Below are 27,794 nucleotides of genomic sequence, written 5' to 3'. Positions count from 1 at the left end.
AACATCGCACAAAGGTCTAATAGCTGTGGCACTTGAGCTTGATGAAAGCAGGGCGATGAAAGCAGCGTTAGGCAGTAAGAGGAGCTGGCCCTGCTCACTGCCACTCCTCCACATGTCTGCAGGTTCATTACCAGCGAGCGGGCTCAACGAGCGCAGGCCTACATGCACCATTTCCATACCGCTACCCGCTGAGCATTGCTCACCTGTCACTTTGGGGCACTATTATTCAAAGCACTGGGTATTTATACAGCACAGTGTGAGCACTGGCAGTTTAGCTTTCCCGGGTGAAAGGGTGGCTGACATATGCAATTTTCTTTTGTGCATTTAGCAGATGTTGTTATCCTGGGAAGCTTATGTTTTGGGTTCCTTTTTCATTTATCATATCAATATCGGAATGCAACGTTATGCCACAGATTTCTACCACAGAAAGTATTTACATGAGGCTAATGCGACCCAGTTCTATATAAGTACATCATAGTATATTTACATAACTATACTCATTGCAGTGTATTAGAGTTATTTTTATGTACAGTATGTAGATGCCACTCTATGTGACCTATAGCCCCACTGACTTGTAGGTCCACACTCTAAAGAAAGGCCTAGAGGCAAGGGGGGGGGGGGGTCTGGATCATACCACTGAGATCCACCCAGCATGAGTAAGTGAGGTTAGCAACCACAAGCAATTAGAGCATCATCTGACAGTGTGAGTCTCCTGCTTCTGGTCTCTCTGCTGAGAGATTTCCGGAGCCCTGTGATGTTGAGCCTTATCGATCGGCACGCTGGAAAGGTCAGTGATTTGGCCCACTGCCGGAACCTCCCCATGCTCTGGCATTCACTGGAGCTCTGCTGCCCAACCAGGATGGCACCGTGTGCGTGGCAAAGGAATACCCTGCTGCCTAGGGAAACGTGTAACCTTTCAATCATCACTAGGGTTTATTCATCATACCTTATGCAGGGCCCTGAAGACTGTGTCACTGTCAGTCGTTATAATAACACTATTATCTCTTAGAATATCTTCTTTAAGCCGATATTGACCTACAAGGTTACCTAAAGGAATAGTTTTACATTTTGGGAAGTACACTTATTTTCTTCCTTGCAGAGAATTAGATGAAAAGATTGATAGTGTCTCCCTCTATGTTTAAGAGTGGTATCAATCTTCTCATTTAACTCTCTGGAAGAAAGTGAATCAGCACATTTCCCAACAGCAGCTCGACAAAATCCCAATTATCAAGGTCCAGGGTGCTTGCTGTTTCAAAAGCTTTCAAGAACATCTATTTGTCAGCTTTCCCAGTTCAACTCCATCACCTGACAAAGGCCATGAGATTTGTCTGAAAGCCTCAGAAACAATTAGAATGGGCCATTGTGTTTAGATTTCTTTTTTGTCAGCTAACTTCTATTACATTAGTATTCACTTAGAAAGTAAAACCACTTGTACAAAACAATGTTTAAGGCAGTGTAACCACATCGAGAGACTTCCCATGATTAATATTGTTTTATCAACACATGGTTAAGGCATCAGTTCACTGACTTGCATGATTAATACATGTGTATGCTGCATCAATCTAAGTTAAATTTCCATTGCCAGTTGGTTGTCTGTCTGACCAAGCACATCATCATCACATAGTAATGAATTATGCAGAGGCAGGGATGTTTTTTTCTTCTCCCCAGACTTGGAGACTGCTAAAGAACTCTAAGTGCTGCCTCTCTCTTAAAAGAACATTAGCCGGTTCTCAGATGCTTGAGCTTAAAACTTGACGGCTTCTCGCTGCTTTTTTCCTCACTCTCGCTGCTTTTTTCTTATCCACAGCTTCTGCTGCTTCAACACATACAATTGATAGACTACAGCAGTTAATTCTCTGGCAGGAAAATTATATTTAAAATAAATCTTTTCATTCAGAATGAAGTAATCCCAAGCTCACTGCTGTGTAAAATAAAGCACGGACAATAGACTTCTGAGGCTGGTGTGTCAGGGTTGTATTTGATGTACAGGCTCATGCATGCTCATGTGTAAATTGTAAATGTGGAAGACCACCACAATTAACTTACTACACAGCTAACATTTCCTCTGCAAAGTGACGAGGCGTTTAATTCACACATGACTGCACCCTGTCACCAGCAAGGGATCTGTTCATTTGACCTGCGTCACTACCCCGTGAAAAAGTCCCTCAAGAGAAGGCAGAATTCAATTTAATCATGCACTGTGAAAAGCAATGTTAACGTCTTTAGCACACCAAATCAGCAGCATGTCAAGGTGTGGGACTTGTTTCATCTCCTGGGAGATTGATGAGAAAACAGCATCAGGCCACAAGATTTCATTCAGCCATTTCTGAACAGCTAAAATTAAGAACTAAAAACCACAAATTCCTCTGACGTATTTGAAGTTTCCAGTATAGCCTTTCACCTAGGCTGTTAATGATTTTGCTCAGGAGTGGATGGTCTATGTTGCTCTGACTTGAAACCACTCTCATATCTGTCTAAAAAAGTTAAATGTTAAAGCTACTACAAGGAACTTGTAGGAACTTCTGTATTGACTTTGGCAGTCCCTGTGGTCAAAAGTGGTAGTGTTTCTGAAGCACCAAAATCCATTTTCACTGCAGCAGGATCTGACAGTAACTTTAAATATGAAGATGGAGCCAGGAGCTGGTTAGCTTAGCTTAGCATAAAGACTGAAAACAGGGTTAAACAGCTAGCCTGGCTCTGTTCAAAGATAAAAGACAAATATGAGAGTGGTATCAATCTTTTCATCTAACTCTCGGCGAGAAAGTGAATACAAATATTTCCAAAATGTTAAGCTGTTCCTTCAACACATGTACTGTATGTGAGGCAGGTAGCAAGAGTCAGGCTGGCAGCTTTTAGAAAGCTTTTGGTCCATTGCAGGAGGAACAGAGACATGGTTCACTGTTTAATTCAGTCTACATAATCTGTAGACTACCAGTGATACTTTTCCATTCCGCTAGTTACAACCTACTCACAAAAACAGCTCTAGGCCACTACCTAGACCTGAATATAAAATATGTGTTGGAAGTGATTTACAATATCTAAAAACCTGAGGTACGCTTGTCTGAACTGAAGTAAGGCTGCTCAAATGGCTTAAAAACACAAGTGTGCGAGGAAAAATAAATCAACCACATCTCATTTTGTCCAAAGGAAATACATACAGTAGATTTCCCTTGGGCTAGAGGCAGTGCATTTAGCAAGCAATCAAGTAATCTGATGAAGTGAAATGAATGGGAGTGGGGTGGAATGGTTAATCGCCTGTGGAAGCATTTTATCTCGTAAGAACACATTAAAGAGGTATTCTGTCAATGTAGGCAATGTTGGGGGAGGCTGTGAAAAATCACAGTCTGCCGGAGTGTGAATCCATGTGACTCTGGTGTTCTCTTTAGCAGAGTATATAATTTCTGCCAAATATGATTTGCTTTTAGATAAGTTTCAACATGGCATCCGGCATAAAAGTATGAAAGAATCACAGTAGAGAAACATCTATCAGAATGTGAATGTGACGAGGATAGTGTGCACAAAATAAGAAAACACAGCACAGGGAGTTGTCTCGATTCCTATTTAAATCCCAATCCATGTCATCACATTACATTAGAAATAACACATACTCAACATTTCCTGGTTCTGCCATGTCCATTCGCTGTGGGACAAGTGTGATATGTCCTCCTCAATCTCACCATGGAAATGCATGTCATAATTATATACATCAGCAGTGTCACCGTAAATATCATGGCAAGATATGCACTCTGCAATTCTGGTGTATTTCATCTGTGAACCCAGCATGAAAATGTTTTTAACTGCACTCCCAAATGTAGCTATATAGAGTCAAATGTGTCACCTGCAACTACCTTTATTTAGACTAGATTTTGGCATAAAAACATAATCAAAGAAAATAGATTATACATTGTTCAACAAGGTCAGTTGATCAAGTAGTTGAAAATCACAACAGAAACTGCTTGCTTGTAAATAATGATCAGCCTTGATTACAAACACCTACTACGAAGAAAAAGTGGCCACTGATTATGAGCAATTTTCTAAACTAAGCTGAATAAAAAAAAAAAAAGTTGCTCTACACCAAGTGCAGGTGCAACGACCAAGATTTTGTGCACAAAAGCCAGTGGCGTCATTTTATAATTTATTGTCATTTAAACAATTTTAAATGTACGAAAGAGCAAGTTACACCTCAAACTAATTTTTGATGCTCCTGAACTAATTTTCCTTTAATTATATATCCACATTTGAAAATAAATGTGTTGAGTAACTGTCAAACAATATGCTGTAATATAAACATAGAGGGTAACAACACCAAAAGCATCTCTGAGATGCTGTACTGAGGCACAGCGATGCTGCTGGTGACATGTTTGCAACAACAATGCTAACATGCAGATGTTTAGCACGTATGATGTTTACCACGTTCACCATCGTAGTTTGGGTGTTGGCAGCATGCTAACATGTGCTAATTACTGTTTAACACAAAGTACAGCTGAGGCTGATATCACAATACAGTCATTTAGCAGACGCTTTAATCCAAAGCGACTTACAATTCAGATTCTATCACATTCATACACCAGGCACAGCTATGGAAGCAATTTTGGGGTTAAGTGTCTTGCTCAAGGACACATCGACATGCGACTAGTGGAGCCGGGGATCGAACCGTCGATCCTCTGATTGAAGGATGGCACTGCTCTCCACTTAGCCAGTCGCCAATGATATGTCTAGTTTTGCATGTATTTTGTCATAAACCAGTATCAACCCCGAATTAGACAAATATAAAATTTTGGCCGGATGATAATGCTGGAGAGAATAGTTATGGCACCATTTTTGCTCACACATTTTAAGTATTAGATGTTAAGATAACACTCAGGGTAAGTGAGTTTGACCTGCCGGTGGAACTACAGGGACAGTCAGGGATCACCAAAATCATCAGGATTTATTCTCTGACCATCGTGGATATCTGTACTCAATTTCATGGCAATCCACCAAATAGTTGCTGAGATATTTCAGTCTGGACCAAAGAGATGAACTGACAAACAAACCAAAATCATTGGTAGCACCAATAAAAACTGACGCAACCTTAACATATCTCATCTGTGAATAACATCATGATCAGCAACAAAACAAACTCCTCAATCTGCAACAGAGCGCCCGTCCATTTATTTATTGCTACACTCTGACAGTGACAGTAATTGAAAAGGGTGAGATATTATCCACAATCACTTTCATAATCAAACACAAATATTCCCATCTACTTGTTTCATCAAGCTACACACTGTGTGCAGAAGGTGAAAAATCCAATTTTTCTCATGATCTGTGATGTTCTCAGCTGAATCATACTCTGGAAAGCCAAGACGATGTTCCTTGACAGTTTCTGGTGTGGTCCAACTCCACTGAAAAAAAACAGCAGGGGTAACTCAAGCCAAATGAGCAACAAGAAGGCTGCCTTTGATGTTGTATCACTGTTTCCCTGACGTGGATCAGCCTGATCCTACACTGAAGGCGGCTTTCAACTGTAAAAGGCTTCAAGTCAAGGAATGTCTATGAAACCAGCTGAGTGCGTCATTTGTATAAGATTATTCATTCCATGCTTACCGTGTTATTCTTACTTTTGTGTTTCACATCACTGCTCTACAGTCGCATGTTTTCGTGGGACCATAATAGCCTTAAATTAATGTCTAACCTTATCTGATGCTATGTCTATCTTGGTTTTCTTCACAACAAAATCCATGTCATGTTGTCTCTTTACAGCTGCACTCACAATTCTGAAACGCCTGCAGTGTTAAAAAGCTGGCATAGTTACTTGCCGTTTCTCCATCGCTTCCTGGAAAAAACTGCCAGAATGGAAATGACATGATCCAGCAGAGAAAACTGCAATATCGCTCGGATACGACCGATGAACTGCAGAATAGTTATGTTTATTTAAAATAATTTAGCGACTGAGTGACTACATGGAAGCCTCGCTGCTTTATTCACTACATGACCACCTAATCAGATGCCAGGCGGCCGCAGTGCATAAGAAATGCAACGCTATCTCTGTATCTAGGCCTCACATGTTTACTGAGCCGTCTAGAGTCCCTCCTGAAAGTGAAAGTGTGTCATCTAATGTATGCAGCCAACAGCCACTGCTCCTGAGCTGCTTCTGAGTATTGGGGATTACATAAACTAAACAGACATGGCCTCCTGTCAGTGTGTGTGTGTGTGTGTGTGTGTGTGTGTGTGTGTGTGTTGTTTCTTCCTATGCTACCTTTCGCTCCCTGACAACTGAAGCCTGAGCATCTCCAAAGACTTGCACCACAGGGAGCCTTATTTTGCATTATCATTAAAGACACATATGGGGGTGTTGGGGACTGTAGTGCTGCATGTATGCCACACAGGATCAAACGCGAGGCCGACACTGTGTGCTCGAGATTGCAACAACATGCGGCGTTTCCGTGGGCGCGTTTGCTGGATTTCAGGATATTTTACAGCGCTATTCAGCACTGCCTATCTCACAGGGAAGCACCCAGAAGATTAGGATGAGACGCTTCCGGGAGACAGCAGCATCACAGCCCTCTGCAACGCTTCTCATTTTCCTGGGAAGCAGCCGAGTGTCTAGGCAGCATTTGTCAGAATGTGAAGATTTCTGGCAAGTTTTCCATCAGAGCATGTCATCTTGTGCGAGGGAGAGAAAAACCAGCTCGTCTCATGCGGTGTACAAAAGTTTCATGCTATTTTTTTCCCCAGCAGTGTTGTACGCTTTAACAGCTGACATCGAATGACGCACTTTTACCTCCCCTGATATGATACAAAAATATTTCTTTGGTATTTTTACCATCCTAAAAAAAGCTTGTATGATTTTACCTTCAATAAACCGTTCACCATGCCGTTGTCACAAAGACGTCGCACACACACACACACGCACACACACACGCACACACACACACACACACGTGATTGTATGAAACAAACAGCAGAGCATCATCAATGAGTAATTGAGAGCGACTGCAGGCCAGAGCGTCAACACCAGGGGGAACAGAGCGACTTGGCGCGGGCACGACATTTCACCATCTCACTCAGCAGCTGGTGATCAAACCAATCAGATATGGTTGGGAAAACTCAGCCCCCACCCCCCAACACCCCTCTCCCTTTCTATTTCTTCTCTCATTACCCTTCGAGCATCTTGATTCAGGTCTCCATCACAGTTAAATGTGGATGATAGCCTGTTTTTCTCATCGGGGGATGCTGATGAGTCACACTTTAATGGATACGCAATGGAGTACAGTGAGACCAAAAGTATTTTCAGGATTGTTTTTCATACATAAAGCAATGATGTTACACATTTTAGAGACACAAAACTCAATCTTAAAATCAAGAGACATAATGAGCAAGAACAGACAAATACACAAATCCAACATTACATTTGTGTTTACAACTGACAACAGTTAAATGGGTACATTGACATCAGATTTGGTCCATTGAGTGGATCCACCATATACAAAATATATTATTAATCACATCCTTCACTTTCCTAATAACAATACAAGGCCATGGAGTTGCTTACAGCATTAATACAACGGACACTGAGTTAAATTCCAGCATTGGTATCTGTGCATGTTCACCAGTTAAATAACTGAAATGTCTCCATTGGGAATTGTTTGCCGTTACAAACAGAAGACATGTCCATGCTATTGTAAAACCGCCGTACGGTCCATTAGGGTTGAGTGACTATCGGCCACTTTACAGGTTCAAGTGGTCAAACAGATCACTGGAATAGCACAACTGTTTACAACACGGCTTTGGTTGATAAAACAGCTCTTATGACCTGCCAGAGAGATATGATCCTCGACTGGTGAATATCGGTTTTATTGCCACTGCATGCACCTTATCAAATTAGCATACAATATAACGGCAGCATTAAAAATGTTTTACTATGTAGGACGTGTCTGCATAACAGATGGCCACTGGGACAATACATAACTCTTTTAATAACAGGATATTATATGTATACTTCAGTCACAGGCTAAAGACACAAACTGATTGGAAGTGACAGCTTTTCCATCTCTAAGTGTTAAAAAATACAAAAAGCATGAACACTGTATTAAAAAGGGCAATTTCACCTGTTCCTATTGAATCTAATCTCTCATGGTTGACACTCTTTGAAGCAGCTTTTCTAAGTCTTAAATTGTAGCAGGGAAACGCCATGACACCTAAAGAACTGCTCCCCAGTTTTTTGGGGGCATGTGGTGACCAAGATCAAGCTTCATCGCCCCCCAAAACATTCATACAATCCCGAGACAGCGGCCCCTCCCCTCCCTCTATGTAGCACCCGATAATCTTCCTTCTGGTGATTTGGTCCATTCCACTTCAACGAGCTTCGTCTGCACAATCATGTACCACTCGTAGTGCCAGCTAAAACCTTTATGGATTACTGAGAACTTTAACCCCACAAATGATGTCCATGATCCAATATGCTTGGAACTTCTTTTGTGCCTTCATCCTACACAGTGCAATTATAAATACATCTTCAGAGCGCTAAGTAAAGCCCATCTTGTGCTGTCCCTTAAGGCTTACACTATGCAAGCTCATATGTGGAGAAATGTTACCATTTTCATGCACATTACCGTACATTCATAACTGTACATTCATTATATTTGGCAGATGAAGGGATTCTACTGAAGTCTTGGCAAAACGGTCTTTTCCACCTCCCATTTATCTTATTGTAAGTCTACATTCGGGATCAATAGCAAAAATCTATTTCGGTACGATCGTCCCCTAGCAAAGCTCCTTTGAGACCGATGGGCCAACAGCCTGTTAAGGCTGGTGGTTAGGAAGAGGTCACAAATTGCTTCATTGAGTCTCCTCCATTATCTGCCCCTGCTGCCAAAAACTGTACTCTTGATGACTTCCAGTCATAAATCAAACCTCAAGCACACAAGTAACAAGCGCTCATCTGAGGAGGACGCGGATGGCCGAAGTCCAAAAGTTAAGTCCTCGGCCGCACACCTCTGACACAGAGAGGGAGCTAAAGGTGGCGATAAAGAATTGGGAGAGGACCGGAAAATCAATCAGGACGCCATCTGGCCTCCCCGGCACTCCGGAGACCCCAACAACTGTCTGCTCCTCTGCTGCGTTTGCCTTGGTCCCCCTGCACAGCCTAAAGGGACAGCCACACAAGTGACCACAACAACAGAGGGATCTATAGTTCCGATTCTGAATCATGGAAAAAAGAGGCAGTGTGCACGAATCAGCACAACCCACAAGAGTGATGCGTGTGCACTCACAGGAATACCGTCCCGCCTGTGAGTGCTGTATTGTCAGCAGGAGAGCATACATATTGTAAGTGTGCAGACGCTTTGTCACAGTTCTAACTACAGTTCGCTTCCTGTCTCATTGTGTGATAAAATATACATTCAGTACAAAAACATCTTCCTGAAGGGAAATCTTAAAATAGAATTATAAGGCTCTTTTTCTTTCCTTTTTTACATGTAGGCACTTTCTATTGGCTTCAAGTGTACAAGAAAGAAGGGAAAGAGGATCTTACTCTTACAATTTGCACTTACCAACATTAAGTGAATATATTCCCTCTTATTTATGACTTAATTTAAAATGTCTAAGCTTTGAAATAACATTTAGTATTATCTAAATACATCATTTTAAATAAACATAGTTGATGACACAAAGTAAATCCAGAAAATATGATATGATTAAGTCTGTTGAAGATGTGTATCGTTTGAGCACAGAACAGAGGCAACAAAACTAGCTAAATGACCCACGTCATTTTACTTTAAAGTTAAATTTGCATTGCGAAAATTCAGTCAAAGCAGAACGGATCAAGAAGACTGGAGTTTCTCAGTAGTTAGGTGATTTAAGTTTAAGAGGTACTAGGTACTTCCATAATGCCTGTGATCTAAGGCTTTTTCTAAGCCACTGGTATGCAAAGAGTACAAAGCAATCAAAATGTCCTGAAAAGGTTTTTGAACAAAATACCTGAAGATTTGTCCCACTTTCGCTCAACAAATAGAGAACACGGTGAACGATAGGAACTTGCAGAGAGGAGCGTTGGCCCCCTCTACAGGAGAAGACGCAAACATTTTAAAATGTGGCTCTAAAAATCCCTGCGCTCTAAGTAAGGCATTCAGACAGACTTACACATGATCAGTGTTTACATGAAGCAAGTGAGCTGAACTGATCTCAAAGATTGCACCAGTACTGGAGTGGGTGAATGTAAAACAAGAAAAAAATGTCAGAATGTACAATTGTGCAGGTTCTCCCTCATCCTCCTTGATTACAACAACAATATATATTCCAGTAAACTCCTGTCTCCCAGCAACAGCATCCAAGAAATATGATTCCCATATATATATATATTCTCAAAGTTCTTCAGAAAGTACATTCCAGTATAATTTCCTATTGGTCCATTATATCCAGCTGGCACGTAAATGTGCAAATGTTGAATTTTGGAAGAGAGTGTGGAAGCTTCCCCCTTTGGGCTTCTTTCGGGACGAGGCAAACATATCACAATCCACCCATATCCCTCCTCAGGATATCAGCCCTTAATGAAAAATATATTCTACTTTGATACCATTACATTCTCTCCTCAAAGAACCACTTCTGGAGGAGGCTGTCAGTGCAGGATTGGAGTGAGGGGGCTGGTGTCCCGTTGTCTGTCTTGTCTACCGCCTGAACACACTTCTGGGTCGCCGGGTGGTACAGGCTCCCATCCTGCAGACAGCCAGGAGCAGAACATGCATTATAAAGACATATTTAGGGATATACTACTAAAAGAGGGTTGGGGTTAGTTATTAGGGCTATACAATACATGTCTAGAGTAACAGAACAGCTGCTCAGTAAAATATATTATCTTGTTCTGCCCATAGTTTGGTTTAGCCACTGACATTAGTGAGGTGGGACTAGACCGTGTTAATTAACTTAGCCAGCTTGCCAGCGCTCCGTCATTTACAGTTTATAGTTATAGTATCGGCCGTACTTTTGCTCATCAACTGTGGAGTAGCTCGGCTGTGTACTTGACATGACTTTGACCGGAGCAGGAATTAGATTTTGGCCCTGGAGGGGACGCAGTGATTCAATTCTCTCAGCTTCAATCCACTTATGACACTTAAAAGATTTACATTATTATAGTATGAATTAGAAAGGAAAGAATTCTGCAGATTGTACAGGGCTTTCTAATTGATAAGGCTATATATACATATATATATATATATATATATATGTATATATATATATATATATGTATATATATATATATATATGTATATATATATATATATATATATATATGTATATATATATATATATATGTATATATATATATATATATGTATATATATATATATATATATATATATGTATATATATATATATATGTATATATATACATATATATATATATGTATATATATATATATATGTATATATATATATATATGTATATATATATATATATATATATATATGTATATATATATATATATGTATATATATATATATATATATATATATATATATGTATATATATATATATATACATATATATATATATATATATATATATATATACATATATATATATATATATATATATATACATATATATATATATATATATATATATATATATATATGTGCGTTGCCAAAAGCCTTCTTAACGATGAGATTTTTAGAACTGATTTAGAAAGTCATCACATAAGAGAACAGACAAATCTGCCTCTTTGGTAAAATCTGGATGGACCTCCTTACCTCTTTGAGGACAAACTTCTGGTCTGCAGGTAGAGGTTGTCCTTGTTTTCTGCACAGCTGGAGAGTCAGGTAGGTGCTGATGTTGTCACCCGCAGCGCATCCAGCAGGTACCCTTACGTTGTAGCGGATCTCACCGTCCAGGGAGTATTCAAAGAACTGCGGGAGGACGAAAGAGCTCTAAATCTCTTCATGCAAATTGCGTAACATCAAACAAACATTGCATTCCATTTTTTTTCAATGAAAGTTTTAAATCTTAATTAAAATATAAATGTTTTTATGCTTTATTTATAAAGGAAACATCATGCTTTAAGCATGTGACTCGAGTGTCAATTTATCACTTTAAATCAACGGATGGAAACACAACTGTCCAATAAGTCAGACGGCACGAGTACTGCTGAGCCCACTTCCTACAGAGAAGACATCAGTGTGTGAGTCCACAGAGGGCCGCTGCAAAAACAAAGCTGTATTTCAGAGTGCTTCCTGGACTACCATCAGCCACAGAGGACAAGGGTGTTGGGAAAAGCACTCTCCTTCGTATCAACAAGGCCAACATATCATTGCTCAGCCTGGAATAGGAAAACTAGTCCACCATTCCCAGAATGTTCTACGATCACATCTACAAACCCTTGTGGTCTACTGTGAAATAAGACGACTGTATTACTTGATAATAATGATTACTTAGGTAAATAGAAAACATGCATGCTGTGTTTTCCCCTATAAGTTGTTATGTGTAAGAAAAACTGAGACTAATACATTTCACAAGGCTAAAATTAAGACATTTTAATGCCCATTACATTAAAACAGACGCAAGGGACTTTTCACAAGACATCAGACAACATTGTATTGCTACTGGCCTGAAAGACTGAAGTCCATTACCTGGTTCTGACCCATGCCGTGACACGTGTACAGGATGACCCGTTGGCCCACCACTGTGTTTTCATCCTTAGGGTTGTAGTCGAAGCAGTAGTTGTTCTTGCCCCGGTTCTTCAGCTATAATGAGCGAAAAAAAGGTCAGACAGTCACGTCAATAAATCATTTCAGATGCTGATAAAATATAGATTACAGAAGCTCACATACGGGTGAAGAAATCCATGCCGAGGTTAATCTTATTGTAAATATCACACATTTAGCATTTGCCTCTCAACTGCACTGCTCAGCTTGATTGAATTCATTCAAACTGGTCAGAATGGTTAAAATCGGACACCTAATTAACACCTGATGACCAGTGACGATCAGGTGTGTTCTCACCATTCCATACATGCCTGGCCGATCCTCTGGGAGGTGAATGTCGGGGTAAACATTATCCAGATACCACCTGAAGCTCTTACAGCCCAGCTTCTCTCTCAGCTTCTTTCGCTCCGTCACGTCTCCGAAGGCCTCCTGGAAACAAAGACCACAAAAGGACAGTTCCACCGTATTATATCAGCTACTGTATATAATAACCTGAGATCCTTCACTATAGTAGGTCAAACAGAATAGCTGTAATATGGATACAACGTGACGATAAGTATCAATCAGTGGCACCTTACATTCATATACAGACATTAAGAGTGAACGCTCTTGATGCAGTCAGTGTCAGACAGCTGCAGTGTCAGAGGCGCAGAGAGCAGAGTTCTGTGCTGAACTGGTCTACAATAGCACCACCGATGGTTGTTCCTTAACTCGACACAATTACATTACGGATAACAAACAGAAAGCCACTCCTTCAACCTGGTTAAACAAAGATCTCCCTGTAACTGATATGTGACCCGGAATGGGTGTAGTTCTGCAGGATGTGGCAGCGCTACGTTACCGTCTCCGCCCGTTTGTCAGAGCGCAGAATAAAAATCCTGAACTATTTAGGTTTGATGAAAATTATGGGCTTCAATTATACTTCTAAAGCTTAAGAAATTAGGCAAATTAGCTGAATAACACAAACACATACAAAATTAGATCAGTTTCGTGATGTATCTCAAGTATGAAGGCATACAGAATATGTTGTTCATGTTTTCCTATAATTTCTATATTTGGTTTCACTCCTATGTACATGAAAGTTGATGGTCTGTCTTGTAAGCCCATTTGGGCTACTTTGATATCAGAATACTGAGTAGATTTGGTTGTAATTTAGTCCATCAAAATGTCCATATATTTAGCTCTATTTAATTGGACGTATTTTCAGTATTATGATGGTCAATGTGAGTTTTTATCAACAGTCTGCAGGGTAGTCGTGTCACGGTTGCAGCCATGCCAGCAGTATGGGGAGCAAAATGTGTGCACGTCAGTTAATGCAAATAATGTGTGCTCATGCAAATGCCTTTATGCATTACATAGTTACGCAGTTACACCCACGCGCCACGGAGATCGAGACTGGTGATTTACAACGCAGGGAGGAATACAGTCTCCACTCGTTGGTGGGTGAGACCTTCCCTGCTGGAGGGAGCACCGCAGGATGATGGATGTCGGTGGTTTGCCCAAACGCCGCTTTAATTGGCACTTCATCAATGTATTAGCTCTAGAGACAGATTCCCAGAGGAGAGAGAGTCCGTTGTTACGGCGATGGGAAGGACCAGTAAGGACCATCGAGAGAACACAACAAAGGGGCTGGAGCGGGCCAATGTAAGAGTGTCAAGCAGTCCGGTGATCCAGTATATGGATTAGTAAGGGGACACTGAAGACACTTAAGTAGCAACTACAGGCTAATCTGATTTACACAGGAGGCCAATTAGGCGAGAGTAAAACAACAGTAGGGAAACAACAGATACATGCTGAGAGATTCACTCTTTTGTCATCCCTGAAGATGATACGCTGTTGCATTTTGAATCTTGTTTATTTAGATTTCACACATGTGTATTGTTTATTAACCAAGAGGTTTAAACGTAGCTCACACGGACTGATGGGTGACTCTTTAACTCAACAATGTAATCGCCTACCAGACTGACTGGAAATATTAAAATAAGCCATCAATATATGCTGAGACTGACTCAAATTGCCTAGATTAGTGGCTTGGAACCAAACAATTTAGTCCTGCCAGACCTTAAGTACTAATTTACACAAACAGACATCTTGCTGACTGAGTTAAACTCTAGCAAAGGAAGTCCATCAATCCTGAAGGGTGTGTGTAGCGTCTGCTAGCCCCAAGAGATCAAGTAGGAATATGCAAAGAATATATTACAACAGGGATTCATTATTTCTTTATGGGCTCAACAAAATCAGCGCCTGTGTGTCTGAAATTCATAAAACTACTGGAAATGCCAGAGAAACAACAGCCAAAATAAGAGAAAAATGAAGAGTGAGAAGAGCCTGTCGGATGCTAGAAAATCTTACAGTATCGTGAGAATGGAACCTCGTTTAACACAATATATTGCATCGTATGAATGAACACGTTAGCACCCACTGGGAGCAGCAGCGTTTGTTTGTAGGCTGTGGTGTATTGGGTTCTGCCGAGCCACTGCCAGGTTGGCAAGGCTACCTCCTCTCAGGGAGATGAGCGCCACCTGATCGGTGTTTAGAGAGCTTCTCATCTTAACTACACTGCCACACACACACACACACACCAAAGCAGGGTCCAATGGGTTAGCAATGCTCTCACCCTGTCAAGGACAGGTGGGTGACACCTGTTGGCACCGGGCGACACGGAAAGGTGGTAATCACACACCGGAACGCCCCGACACCTCTGTCACCTTGGGTGTCTGCCTCTCATGTATCCCAAGTGTCACTTAATCAGGGGAGCTTTTACACCACAGCGGGAGTGCAGTGTGTGTGTGTGTGTGTGTGTGTGTGTGTGTGTGTGTGTGTGTGTGTGTGTAGTTTGTGGAGACGTGTTAATTTGTGCAGTTTTGTGATGAGTGCAGCTGTAAAAAAAAAAATACCGTCTTCCCCAATACTCCATAAAGGAATGAAATCATTCAGACATTAATATGCTGCCATGCTTACTGTTGTATTTGTTAGCATTAGCACACACACACACACACACACACACACACACACACACACACACACACACACACACACACACACACACGCACACACCATCTGTGCAGACTCACCAGTCGTGCGTGGGGGTTTCGGTGGTAGTAGACCTCCTTGTATTCATCCATCCAGACTTCAGCGGCTCTCACGCTGTTCGCCAGAGCTTTGCTCCGCGAGTAAGGAGCCTTTTTAGGGAATACATGGCCCACATGGGAGCATGGGTGGACCTCCAGGCTGCCCCCGCACTGCCAAATCTAAGAGACATCAACAACACCACCACGAGGATTTGGTTAGCCTCTACGCCATGACTCAAATCACTCAACACAAAGCGCAGCCTTGTTGTGGAGGAACTTGGAAACAGAAAGGCAGTTTTGTTGTTGATGGGAAATTATTTTTGGTTGCTTCCCTTTGGGAAATTGCAGTTTAAGTATTATAATATTTGGCCTGTTTTCACTGGTTGTTAAGTTATAATTCTTTCAGGATGCTTTTTCACAGAGGATGAGGAGTCCTCACATGATGCAGTAAACCAGATCTGGATGCCTTTTAATGCTGTGTGTTGTGGTGCTAAAATGTGCATTTTTCACGTCAATACGGAGACAGTATATGAATCGTGCCTATTTTTGCATAAAGCTCGGGCTTCACACATGCAGAATACATGCACATGTAACACACACACACACACACACACACACACACACACACACACACACACACACACACACACACACACACACACACACACATAATGTCTTACCCTGAAGGAGAATTCCAGGTTCTCTCCTCCCCACACCTCCATCCCTGTGTCGTATGTGCCCAGGTAATGGAAGTAGTTCTTGTTCACAGCAAACAGACCACCTGCCATAGTGGGAGACCTGAGGAGAAAGAAAACAAACACATCAGACGATAATTTCTCCGCATCTTATAAATGATGATTCATCTGTGGTCTACCAGCTGGCAGCAGGGGTACAAGTGTTGATTTAGAGCCGATTCTGTAAATCAGTGTGATTGTTTTCTCAACAGCTGCTGCAGACACACACCTGATGACATCGATGGGCGAGCGGCGGCGTTTCTGTTCATAATCTGGGACGCTGTGCCAGGTAAAGACCAACCGCCAATCAAACCCCCCGATCTGGGGTTCACCTGCGTTCCCCAAATACTGGAAGGTGTTCCAGTCGATCACATCAATAACAGGACACACCACAGCAGACGGCTCCTCTTTGATCCTGGAGAAAGAAAAAATGAGAGAAAAGCTGTTGACAGGGAGAAGCCGTGCTTCTTGATCATCTCAAATGTCCGTGTCAACTTTAGGTGCTGCCCTTTCTCTGAAGAGAGCTCAGTTACAACGCATACGGAGACAAATACATAACAGCACTTCTTCAGCTGGCTGCTGGAGATTCAGCGCTTCACTCTGTGAGTCTTTCAACTCACAAGTCCACACTTTGACAAAATGCTAAAGAAGAATGAGTCAATTTTATTCTGCTGAGGGTGTTCTAACCTGTGGAGCAGGGGCTCTAACCAGCCTTCATGACACTCGCAGTGGCAGTCCAGGAAGGTCAGCACGTCCCCCGTGGTGATAGACGCCCCGAGCAGCCGCGCCCGCACCAACCCCTCCCTCTTGGTGGCCCGGATCAGATGCACCTTCCTCAAACCCGAGATGTACTTCTCCAGCGGCTCCTTCAGATGAGCTTCAGGAAATTAAGTATAAAAAGTAAACAAATAGCACCAAAAAAATCGGATGAATGTGTCGCTTTCTATCTGTGTGTGTGTGTGTGTGTGTGTGTGTGTGTGTGTGTGTGTGTGTGTGTGAAGGCCGTGTTTGTATTGAGAGAGTTCTGTTTCTCACTTCAAACATTTAATGATTAAAAAGAAAAAGGACAACAAGCTCACCACAACAATTACAATCTGCTGCCAGCGTTTGATAGCAGCTGGTAAAGCTGATTAAGAGAGAATAGCGTTTAAGAGTTTTTATTGAGATGTAATGTTTTGGCTATTTTTTTATATTAACATTCTTTAAATATTGACTTTTATTTTTAAAAGTGAATACAGACTCGCCAGAAAGCTTAATGTTTATTAGTTGTAATTATCAAGTTCATTCTCACATAACTAGACAAATCGCTAACCTTTACATAGAGGACAGTTCTTCTGTCTGTATAGAAAGTCAGACTCAAATGCGCTCAGATGTCAAAAAGATTTTGTATGAACTTGATTTTGTCCTCAAACTATTTTCCCATATTGTGGCAGAGGGAGAGACAAACATTGCTTCACTTATAAGGTTGTGAGCCAAAGAACCACTCCCTCTAAGTGGCTCAGCTCATTACGTTCAGTCTGAGTACACAAGACAAAACAATGAATCACTTTACAATAGAACACGCTGCTGTCTTTTGATAATTCCTCCTTGGGCTTCTTCTTTTTTTTTTCTCATTCCAGTTTGAGTCTGATAAAAAAAAGCACTGTACTTGAAATCACGCCTCCAATTTACCATCCATGCTACAATGTGTACTGCTAGTATTTATTATTACATCATTTTGCAAGAGGGATTTGTATCTTTATATGGAAGATAAAAAAAAGCCCAGACATGTGACATTGATATCTGTGTTCATCTATCTGGATGCATACAAAATTCCCCTTCATCACCACCTGCCACTACCTTCCTGTATCTCTGTTTGACTTTCCTAATTGCCGCCGTCACTCAGTCCTCCTCCCTTCTAACCCATCTGACAAACCGGTGATTGCCACTTGTCTGTGTGCCTCCTTGTGTGTCCCTCTGACAACCTTTCTGTCCTTTCTGACTGCCAATCAGCCAACCCCTCTGCCTGTCCATCAGTCTGCCTGTCTGTCTGTCTGTCTGTCTGTCTGTCTGTCTCAGCCTCTCTCCATCAGTCTGTGCTGGTACCTCTGTCGCTGTAGTCGTCCACCAGCACCACCTCTTTCAGCAGGACGTCGGGCGACGTCTCCAGCACGCTGTGCACCGTCCTCAGCAGGGTGGACCAGGCCTCGTTGTAGAAGGCGATGACCACGGAGGTCGTGGGCAGGGACCGGTAGTCATACTTCACATCTCTGCAACTGCAACGTCAGGAGAATGTACATGTTAGTGGGCAGATTGAGGAAGGGAGGGGAGGTGAAACTGGGTGACTGGGTTAAGACTGATAAAACGACACAGTGGCGTGGAGCTTAAGCTTGGTTGCCAAAGTAACTACTGATAACCAAAGACGTGAACACAAAAAGAAAACATTCAGATAAGGAAAGCAGCAGTAAATACTCATTGAAGAACTTTAGGGGTTAGGGAAATTAGCTTTTCTTGGCATTCAACTTCCTCTTGACCTTAAACACAATGTGTTAATAGGGTTACGTTTGTATAATGATTGACAGCACTCAACTACTTACAGTGGGTTCCATCTCTCTGGCAGTTTACGGTGCAACGACACTTTATCACTGACATAAGTGTTAATCTGATGTTTCTTGATGCTCTCCTCCTCTTTTAGTTTCTCCTCTCCTTGCAGATTGAGTTTGACGGCTCTCCCCATTTCGCCCAGGGCATTAAAATCCAGGGAGGGCCTCTCGTAGACCGGTCTCTTCAGCTCTTCGTCTCCCACCTCTCGCTCTCCGGGGGCCTCTCGCTGAGTCGTCGCGCTCACGTCCCCCGAGTTGTGTCTGAAAAAGACCAGGTACCCCACAAAAGTGACACCGACGAGGGCAAAAAGTAACTTAGGTCGACTCCTTCTTCCGCAGAGCGCCATCGTGTCGCTTCCTTTCCTTTGAGCGCAAAACTTCTAGTGCCCAAAGGAGCGGCGCTCCGCTGGCACCGATAACGTCACTGCAGAAGTAACGTTACCCCCCTTTTTTCCGTTTCACCAGCCCTCGTCACGTTTCCGTTTGACGTCTTCCAAGTTTAGTCCGCATTCCTTCAGGCGCAGTTAATGTGACTTTGCGTTAAATTAAGTTTCAATGCGGTCTTATAAACGTCCTTCTGCCGAACCAGAGTTTCGGGTACTTGTTGAGCGGAACCTTGAAGTTTGTATGCGGACGGCCGTAGGAGGACACTCCTCCCCCTCCTCTGTTCAACGGTGTGCTGAAGAAATGTGAAAGGATTATCAAACTCGGATTAAACTAGTTAGTTATCCCATCGGATGAGCGCTAGCTGTCTAACACTACCTGACCGGTGGGCTCCCACCGGAAATAACTAATCTTGGTCAAATCAGAAACTTTGTACACTTTCACTTAGTTTTTATTGAGGACATTCAATGTTACAGTTAAAAAGACACATTTCAACTCGTCCTAAGCATTACCACAAGTGTCAAACAGCTCTTATCTCGCTAAACACTTTAGTATTATACCAAACTGTTGGAAAACAGGCAGAAATTTGCCTGACGGATAACGTTACTTGAACTTGAATTAAGTTAAAGCCATTGTCAAGTGAGTGGAGATAGCAACTACGTTTCCGGTTAAGGAATATCAAATTAAAAGTCTGCACAGCAAGCAAAATGCTGCTGTGAATTTTTTTCTTGGGGTAAATCATAAAGACACTTTGTTATATATATATATATATCTGTTTTCATGGTTGATTTAAATTGAAAAGTGAAGGTGTTGTAATTTGCATTCTGGTCCTGGGATTGCAACGCACTTTTCAATGCGAAACAGTAGAACAGGAAGTTCAATAGATTAGGTCTTGTAACTTGATACGGTTGAAGTTTAAAGCCAGTGTAGCGGCAGGTAAATCTTTATTTACCTCAACTCAAAAGGTCTGTTCGTGATAAAATATCTCAGGCCATATTTAATCACGAACAGACCTTTTGAGTTGATGTTTTGTCAAATATCAGAAACACAGAGTTGTTTTTTTTTTAAAAAAATTCCGGTTCCTAACATGTAATAAACCTATGTGGGCCATGTTACTAATTGTAACTGTTATTTACTGTACAACTTGGTACAGTTCTTTAAATGTATGGGTGAGCTCTTACTAGTAACACGACCCCCAGCCCCACTTAAAACACATTTTATACCCCAATACTCTTAACCACTCTGAATCCTCTTCACAGAACCCAGTACCCAAACCTGGAAATCATTTATCTTGGTGGTCTTCTTTATTATGCAGCCAGTTGTCACTCATATGAAACTGATATCAAAACTCTTTGACCCCAAAGATGAAATTTGACACAAAATGTATGGTTAAGCAAATTAGAATTGTAAATAATTAAGGCCAATGTTCAAGGCAAGAAGGTAATTTGAGTGGCATACTGTCTTTGATCGAGTATTCATATTGAGAAAACTACAAAGAGACACAGGAAGGCAACAAAGTCAGCCGGAGTGTTGTAATATATCACGGTAGACTGGGCTAGTCGTGTCTGTCAGAGACACAATATTAATGTCAACGCATGAGGGCATTTGCATTCAGGACCGGATGATGGAAAACATTTTCCATGCAATAGATATTTGGTGCAAACATATTAACAGGAAAAGGAAACAATGGTGAACTGTGTATGCACCATTAGTATATAACACACTTATAACACTCCCCAAAAAAAACCCAATAAAGCACAAATACATTTAGTACTCAAGACATAAGGACATTAATTAAAGAAACATTTCATAACTATTATAAATCTGAAAGTCACGCAACAGGGAGTGAAACAGGACAGGCAATTAGAACAATTACCTGGACCAACCTGGATCACCCAGATAGAGAGCGTTTAACTGAACCAAGGCTTTCATTAACTTTCCTCTGACACAAGTAGCTGAGCCCGTCTGTCACACCTCATGTCGGTTGTGTGTTGATGACTTTGATGAGGTTACTTTTATGCAACAGTCACACGAGGACAGCTGCAGCAGCATCAACTATTTATAGCATGAACACAGATCTGTGCGGTGTGAGTCTGTGCATCCGCAGCCAAATATAATGAAGAATCTAAAGAATCAAAGGCAGAATAAACAAACCGTATGTTTAATGCACTGTACATTGTTGCTTACAGTGACTAATCATTATCTGAAACCATGGATAGAAAACAATGTGGACAATACACAACTAAAACATGAATGTAATCTTACAACATTTGGTCTCAGTGATTTCCACCATCACCAATTTGAACTCCCCTCCTGACCTGGACTCAAGAGCCAGTGAAAGGACTATGGGCTGCCTCCAGTAGTCAGTGTTATTTGCTTTTTTACCAGTAGGTGATGCCAAATGACTGAATACTGAAATCTCAGCCTGAGTGGAACACTGGGATGCTGTGGCAGATTTTTTTTTAAATGCCAGTCTTTAGCAAATGAATGACTGTTGTCGTTCAAGCTTCCACACAATGAAAAGGTAATGAACAGCTTAGTTTTCTCTTTTGCTGTATGTGGCATCGCTTGCACCAGCGAACAAGATAAACAATTTTTGCTGTCGCATTACTGAGCTGAGATAGAAACAAAGAAAGCGACACTGTGCATCTGTGGTTAGTTTTTTTATTCTCTCAATCATCTCAACAGCTTTTTATCATCGTTGGCACATCCATCCCATTTCAGTCACCCTCTTCTTCATATCAAATAATCATTATCGTCCCCATCCCTTTTGCATTATCAGTAGTTTTAAAAAGGTGCGCTGTCCCACTTTGGTCCCTTAAAACAAACATTATTTACAAAGGTCACACCAAACAGGCGTCATCGTACATGTTCGCCTCCCGTTTCCACTGACTAGTATGAATATCTCGTTTTCATGATTTCAAAAGGACCACAGACGCCAAACATTGCTCAGCGATAAGCAGTCTTCGGAAAATTCAGCTGCAATTCGACAAACATTTCAACAACAGTTACTATGCACCTCATGGTCATTGAATCCCAGCAGAAAAACCAACAGGTCTTCAGTGGAAAAAAAACAAAACAAAACAGGAGTGTTTTAAGAATGCTGCTTCAAGTACGGTTTTCACACAGGAGTCTTAACAAACAGTCTGGCACTGCCAAGTGGAACGATTGAATTAAAAATGGCTCTCCCTTTTAAGGGTTTTTGTGTCTAAATAAAATCAATTGCATCAAGCCAGTGTTTTAGTTTTTAGCATTTCTAAATACATTCGACATTCTCTGGCACATTTGATCTCGGTAAAAAACTTTTCAAGGCACAGCGACAGATGAGTTTAGAAGGTATTCTTAAAATTTACACAACAGAGAAGAATAGATTAAAAATATTCCTGTCAACCACTAAGCCCTCTGGGGCAAATTGCACTTAGTACAAACGCTTAATGAATGCTTCAAGTCTTGTTCGGGCAGCATTCTACCATGAAACTGGCTCCACAGACACCAGATAGAATTGGGAAGCGGTCTAGTGTGACCGCAGCGCTCTCTTCCCCGTTTTCCCCCCACATGATGAAGCATGTCGGGAAGTAGCTGGTTTGTGGCTAAATGCTGCTGACCGTACATTCCTGGTACGTCTTCTTTGAGCAGCCCGTCTTTAAAACTGGTTGGTTTTTTTTGACAACTTCACAAACATTATTTATTTAACAATAATAATTCATCTTAATTGCACATCCAGGTAACATTCTGTAGTGCAGTGTGATTTTGCATGTCATTTTTTTCTAGAAAATGTTTCACTCTTCTTGAAAGGCACTTCTTCATGTGCTGGGACAGTCAAATCAGTTCAACTGCTTTCAAGTTGTTGCATTAGAGACAATAAGGACACTTCAGATGTACCCTTCACTCCATTTTGGTTGCAGAGGCACTTGGATGAAGTAACGTTAAAAAGTAAAAGTCACTAGTTCAGGCAGTCCAAATAAACCTCGCCTTTCTCATTCATTCTGCCACGACCTGCACTTATTCAGTCATTCAATACGGGTACAAAAGCTCTGAATTGGGCGACTCATTGGCTTAAAGTGACTGTTTCACCACCTTTCATTTGCTCGCCATCCCTGCTGGAAGACTTCCTCTGTAGTTAATTGCACTATGGTAAACGAAGGTCACTTGAGGTTCCCTGCTACTTCCTTACTTCCTCCTCCTACCACTCAAACTTCCACTGCTGGTTTTTGTCTCCTGGGGTGCACCGCCTCATCTGGGTGTCCGTGCGGCCCTCTGGCGGGCGGTAGACTGTCACGCACATGTCGGAGTGAGGGTGGTAGACGGTCCCGTCCTGACAGGTGTGAAGGAGAACATTTAGATTACAGGTAGGACAGTTTGTGTGTGAGGTTTAGTCTTGAGGAATAACGAGTACTTGTGCGTATATGTGAGAGTGTGAACCCCTACCGTTCTGAAGTCCCAGATGATACTGGGAGGTTTGAGTTCTCCGTCACTGGGGCAGTGCCTCATACTGATGGAGGTCTGTCCCTCGGTTACTTCGGCACACAGCTCTGTCACCGAGTTGAAACGGATCTCCTTTTGAGTCGTGTATTCAAAGTACTGGAGCAGAAGAAAAGACCTGGTTATGTGGGTTATTTGCTCTGCACATACAGCATGAATATGTGTGGTTATGTATCTTTGCCATGAAAAGGAAACTACTTTGAAAAAACCAAACTGCAAAAACCGCAGCGACAGAGTGAAGCTCCACCTCCTTTCGATTGTTCTGGTGCACACTCTCTTTCTACTTTAAAGGCGTTCTTAATACAAAAAGAGAGATTAAACAGCACAATAGTGCTCTCTGGCATGTTTTTTCCTACCAGGATTACAGGAAGCTTTCCTGTTATGCTGCTGTGGGATCAAGTCCTCACTGAACCACCATTGCATGGCGTGTCATGGTGTCCGTCAAGGCGTCTCATCAGTGAAGACGGGGCCTTGGCCCTCTCAATCAACCAGACGTGAACACAAACCCAACTCTCCCCTTTTCCGGTGTCAATTCAACATCCTGGCCCCTCGGGACAAAAGATGCAACACTCCCCGGGCTTCCCGTTAAACGGCGGGTCAAGTAATCAATCTTCCCCCATCCTTCTCCTTACATCTCATACATCTTTCAGGTGCAACAGGGCCCATAATGCTCGTTCCTAATAAAAGACTCACTCAGGCTGTGCCATTGATTCTGCCGACGAGGGCTCGTGTGTCTCTTAAATGGAACGTGGTTGTTGTGTGGGCCGGGGAATGAGGGAGCAGGAGGGAGGTGATGAAGGGCCTTCGAGGCTTTTGTTTCAGCGGGGAGCCATCCAAACATTGATTTTCAGTCACACATGGTGCTTTTCTGTGACTGGGGACACCTGACGCGGCGCATCAGCAGGGTAATCAGAGATATCAAGCAGGTTGGAGATTCACAGAGAGGAGCCCTGCCTATTGTCTGACTCCTACATTAAATATACATTCTCACAGACAAATAATCTGCTGGTTGCTAAACCATCAGTCACTGGAGTTGGCAGGCATTCGGTTTAAAAGTACCTCTGATTCAATTGCCCCAATATTGGGGTCTATGAGGGTGCAATTCCATACTCTTTTTCCTTCATTAAATTCAAGTCATGGTGAGAACACACCAACAGAGAGCAATTTTCTTTTGTGAATCAACTGTGGCAGCTCGTTTTTAAGGGTTAGAAGAGAGCGTTGACATTTCAAGACACATCTCCCACTGGGCCATGAGATTGTGACAAGAGAGAATAAACGTGCACGAGAGGGAGGGAGAAAGACGAAGTAAACCAAGTGTGAGATGTACCTGGTTGCCTCCCTGGCCGTGGCAGCCAAACAGAGAGAGGTGGGCACCTGTGGGATTGTGCTCTGGGGAGTTGTAGTCCAGACACTCTGTGTTTACTCCTAAACTTCGCACCTGGCAGGAGGAGAACAATACCTTTGAGAAAATGCCGTAGTTTCAGATTACGTCATTGGTGCTATTGGCGTCCGTACAAATGATTGCTAACAATACCATTCCAGATATTTGAGCAATGCCATGGTTACATGGAACATGTGACCTCACAGCTGTTACGGTGAAACAAGTGTCAACATGGCAAAGTGGTGGATCTATGAATGGACAGTGGAATACTCCACCAGGTGACTGGATTTGTATGGCTTTCAAAGCTCTTTGTCTGAGTGCAGCCTTCTCACTTTCAGCAGGATTTCCCCATGTCCTGACCCAACCTAACACTCAGTTTCAGACTCAAAGTAAATGGAACAAAAAAAGCAAGCTACAACTGCAGTGCCATTTCCTCTTGACTTCCGTAACTAGGCTGATCACACTGACGCTGCACTTCGATTGTACCAGGACAAATAATGGAACACTGATAGCAGACACTCACAGCCCCGTGCCAGCCCTCCTTGTCCTCAGGAACATGTAGTTCCGGGTAGATATTCTTCAGATACCAGTCAAAGCTGTTGCATTTCAGCCTCTCCCTCAGCAGCAGCCGCTCCGAGACATCCCCATAGGTCTCCTGGAAAGTGAGCAAACAATGAATAAGTATCTTTCACGGGCGAGAGAGGATGCCAAAGGTTATTGAGACATCGTTTCATCTCTACCCTTTGACTTTGATTGTATTTATTACAAAACACACTGTTTGTTTATGGCACACGTGGCATTTTCTTATGTATTTGAAGCCGTCAAAACTAAACAGTCACATCCTAAAAGCAAATCTTTACATCCTGGATATCATCTACACCAGGATGTCAAGTATTAATGTCAGTGTTAGCTGTGTTTACCGAGGTAGGGAACTCCTTAAGGCATCCAAAGTCCAGAGCATTCAAACAACCTTACACCTTTGCGCTGCCTGAGGGTGGAATGTAACTACGGGTACACTATTTCAAGATCAGAATACATAGAATATTTAGCTGGGATAAACAATTGAGAAATTCATTTTTTTTTTTTTTTTATAAGATTTGAATCATTTGAAAAAAAAACTTATTTTACAATAAATCTCCAAATCCTTTTCATTTTATTCATAAAATGAAAAATGAATGCTGGGTGTTCTTGTGAAAACAAACAGGAATAGTAACTAAGAACCTAATCTAATAATGCATCTGGAGGACACAGTGAAGTGGCCATCCACCTGCTTTAACATCTTTAAAGAAAAGTCACTAAAGGTAATACAAAAATAATTGAGTACTATTCCCAAACGATATAATTGTCTGTGGCTCTGCAGTCTGTTAACATACTAAATACTTACAGCTGGTGATCTGGTCTGGCAGTGCTGTGTTCTGACAGGTAACATATTGTTTGATCAAAGATCCCCAACATTAATAATGCACTTTTTTTCAGATAGGTGAAACTGAGATACATGAATTTTTGATGGTGCCCAATGCTCAGAACCTGAGAGGCACTCGGCACGCGAACCACACGCACACTCGTGCACGCCCTCTCACACATGCGTATGGCCGCATCAGACAGACAGCGTTTCATCATTTGTTGACACCTAGACAGGTGAATCATATCATATCAAACATCTAAATCCACATAAGGTTAGTAAGTCCATATTACAGTTTTTTGCGATTTCTAACACACTCAAAACTCTACCCACAAGCCAAATGAGACCCTCAATGATGCTTTTTGAAAATGGCATTTTTGCAACACAAATGCACACGTGCGCCATTCGAATGACTCTTTCAAAGCAGCAACACATTGATGCACGATCCCAAAAACACTGCTGTCTTTAGTACTTTGTCTACCTTTCATTGAAAGATTGTTCCAGTACAGAACATCTACTCAAATTTCAATGAACACAAGTTCAGTAAAGTAGGATTACAGTCAGTAATCAATACAGTATTTTACTGTAAATTCACTGGAAACAAAACTAATTACAGTAAAATTACAGTGCAATGTTAAACAGAGAAATAGTACTGTATGGGATATCATCTTCTTATCCTTGTCCCCCTCTTCTCTCTCTCTTCCTCTACCTAAGTTGGGCATCGCCAATTTAGGTATGTTTTGCATTTTGAATAGAAGTTTTTTCCCCCCCCAATGATTGCAAGAGATTTAATTCTCAAACGTGTTTGTCTCATGTAAGAAAAAGTGTGTAATGTTTTTGCAAGAAGTGTGTTGCGAACTGCAAAGCAGAAAATGTGTTTTTGTACTTCTGGTGCATTTGATCAAGTCGTGTTTACAAAAGCTAAGGTTCTGATGCTTTTATGTAAGCATTCACGTTCAGTGGGGAAGCAATCGCAAAAAAAAACAACTTGCCTTTAACAAGACAGAGCTCAGCGCCACGACAATCTATGTGTCCAAATATGATCCAGAGAGTATTTTTAGGTCAGCTTCTTGC

General features: G+C 41.8%; 2 protein-coding genes across 2 annotated transcripts; both read right to left on the bottom strand.

The window, feature by feature from the left end:
• Nucleotides 1–7,269: 7,269 nt before the first annotated feature.
• On the bottom strand, nt 7,270–19,691 carry LOC137866534 (polypeptide N-acetylgalactosaminyltransferase 12-like). Its single transcript, XM_068702513.1, has 10 exons — nt 19,066–19,691; nt 18,575–18,744; nt 17,177–17,366; nt 16,719–16,904; nt 16,436–16,553; nt 15,759–15,935; nt 12,982–13,113; nt 12,610–12,723; nt 11,734–11,889; nt 7,270–10,698 (listed from the first exon to the last, which is right to left on the bottom strand). The coding sequence occupies exons 1-10, from the start codon at nt 19,416–19,418 to the stop codon at nt 10,561–10,563; spliced, it is 1,734 nt and encodes a 577-aa protein (XP_068558614.1). The 5' UTR covers nt 19,419–19,691; the 3' UTR covers nt 7,270–10,560.
• A 2,414-nt stretch (nt 19,692–22,105) lies between these two features.
• On the bottom strand, nt 22,106–26,902 carry LOC137866519 (polypeptide N-acetylgalactosaminyltransferase 4-like). The gene is made up of 5 exons (XM_068702477.1): nt 26,846–26,902; nt 25,842–26,003; nt 25,265–25,375; nt 23,884–24,036; nt 22,106–23,770 (listed from the first exon to the last, which is right to left on the bottom strand). Exons 1-5 carry the CDS (start codon nt 26,900–26,902, stop codon nt 23,639–23,641), a joined length of 615 nt encoding a protein of 204 aa, XP_068558578.1. The 3' UTR covers nt 22,106–23,638.
• Between the last annotated feature and the right edge of the window lie 892 nt (nt 26,903–27,794).

Source organism: Cebidichthys violaceus, unplaced genomic scaffold, assembly GCF_023349555.1.
Source record: "Cebidichthys violaceus isolate CVI_PGR_0920_01 unplaced genomic scaffold, fCebVio1.0.p SCAF_85, whole genome shotgun sequence".
Taxonomy (NCBI): Eukaryota; Metazoa; Chordata; class Actinopteri; order Perciformes; family Stichaeidae; genus Cebidichthys; species Cebidichthys violaceus.
Note: the sequence above shows the minus strand (reverse complement) of the source record. Positions and strands in the feature narration are given on the sequence as shown.

Excerpts from the sequence above, each read along its gene's own strand:
- LOC137866519 (XM_068702477.1), bottom strand. The coding sequence starts at position 26,902 with ATGTGTGAGAGGGCGTGCACGAGTGTGCGTGTGGTTCGCGTGCCGAGT. Across the intron at positions 26,004-26,845 it reads GCGTGCCGAGTGCCTCTCAG|ATACTTATTCATTGTTTGCT; the intron begins GTTCTGAGCATT and ends CGCCCGTGAAAG. Across the intron at positions 24,037-25,264 it reads ACGGCCAGGGAGGCAACCAG|TACTTTGAATACACGACTCA; the intron begins GTACATCTCACA and ends CTTCTGCTCCAG.
- LOC137866534 (XM_068702513.1), bottom strand. The coding sequence starts at position 19,418 with ATGGCGCTCTGCGGAAGAAGGAGTCGACCTAAGTTACTTTTTGCCCTC. Across the intron at positions 18,745-19,065 it reads CCAGAGAGATGGAACCCACT|TTGCAGAGATGTGAAGTATG; the intron begins GTAAGTAGTTGA and ends CTGACGTTGCAG. Across the intron at positions 17,367-18,574 it reads GGACGACTACAGCGACAGAG|CTCATCTGAAGGAGCCGCTG; the intron begins GTACCAGCACAG and ends AATTTCCTGAAG.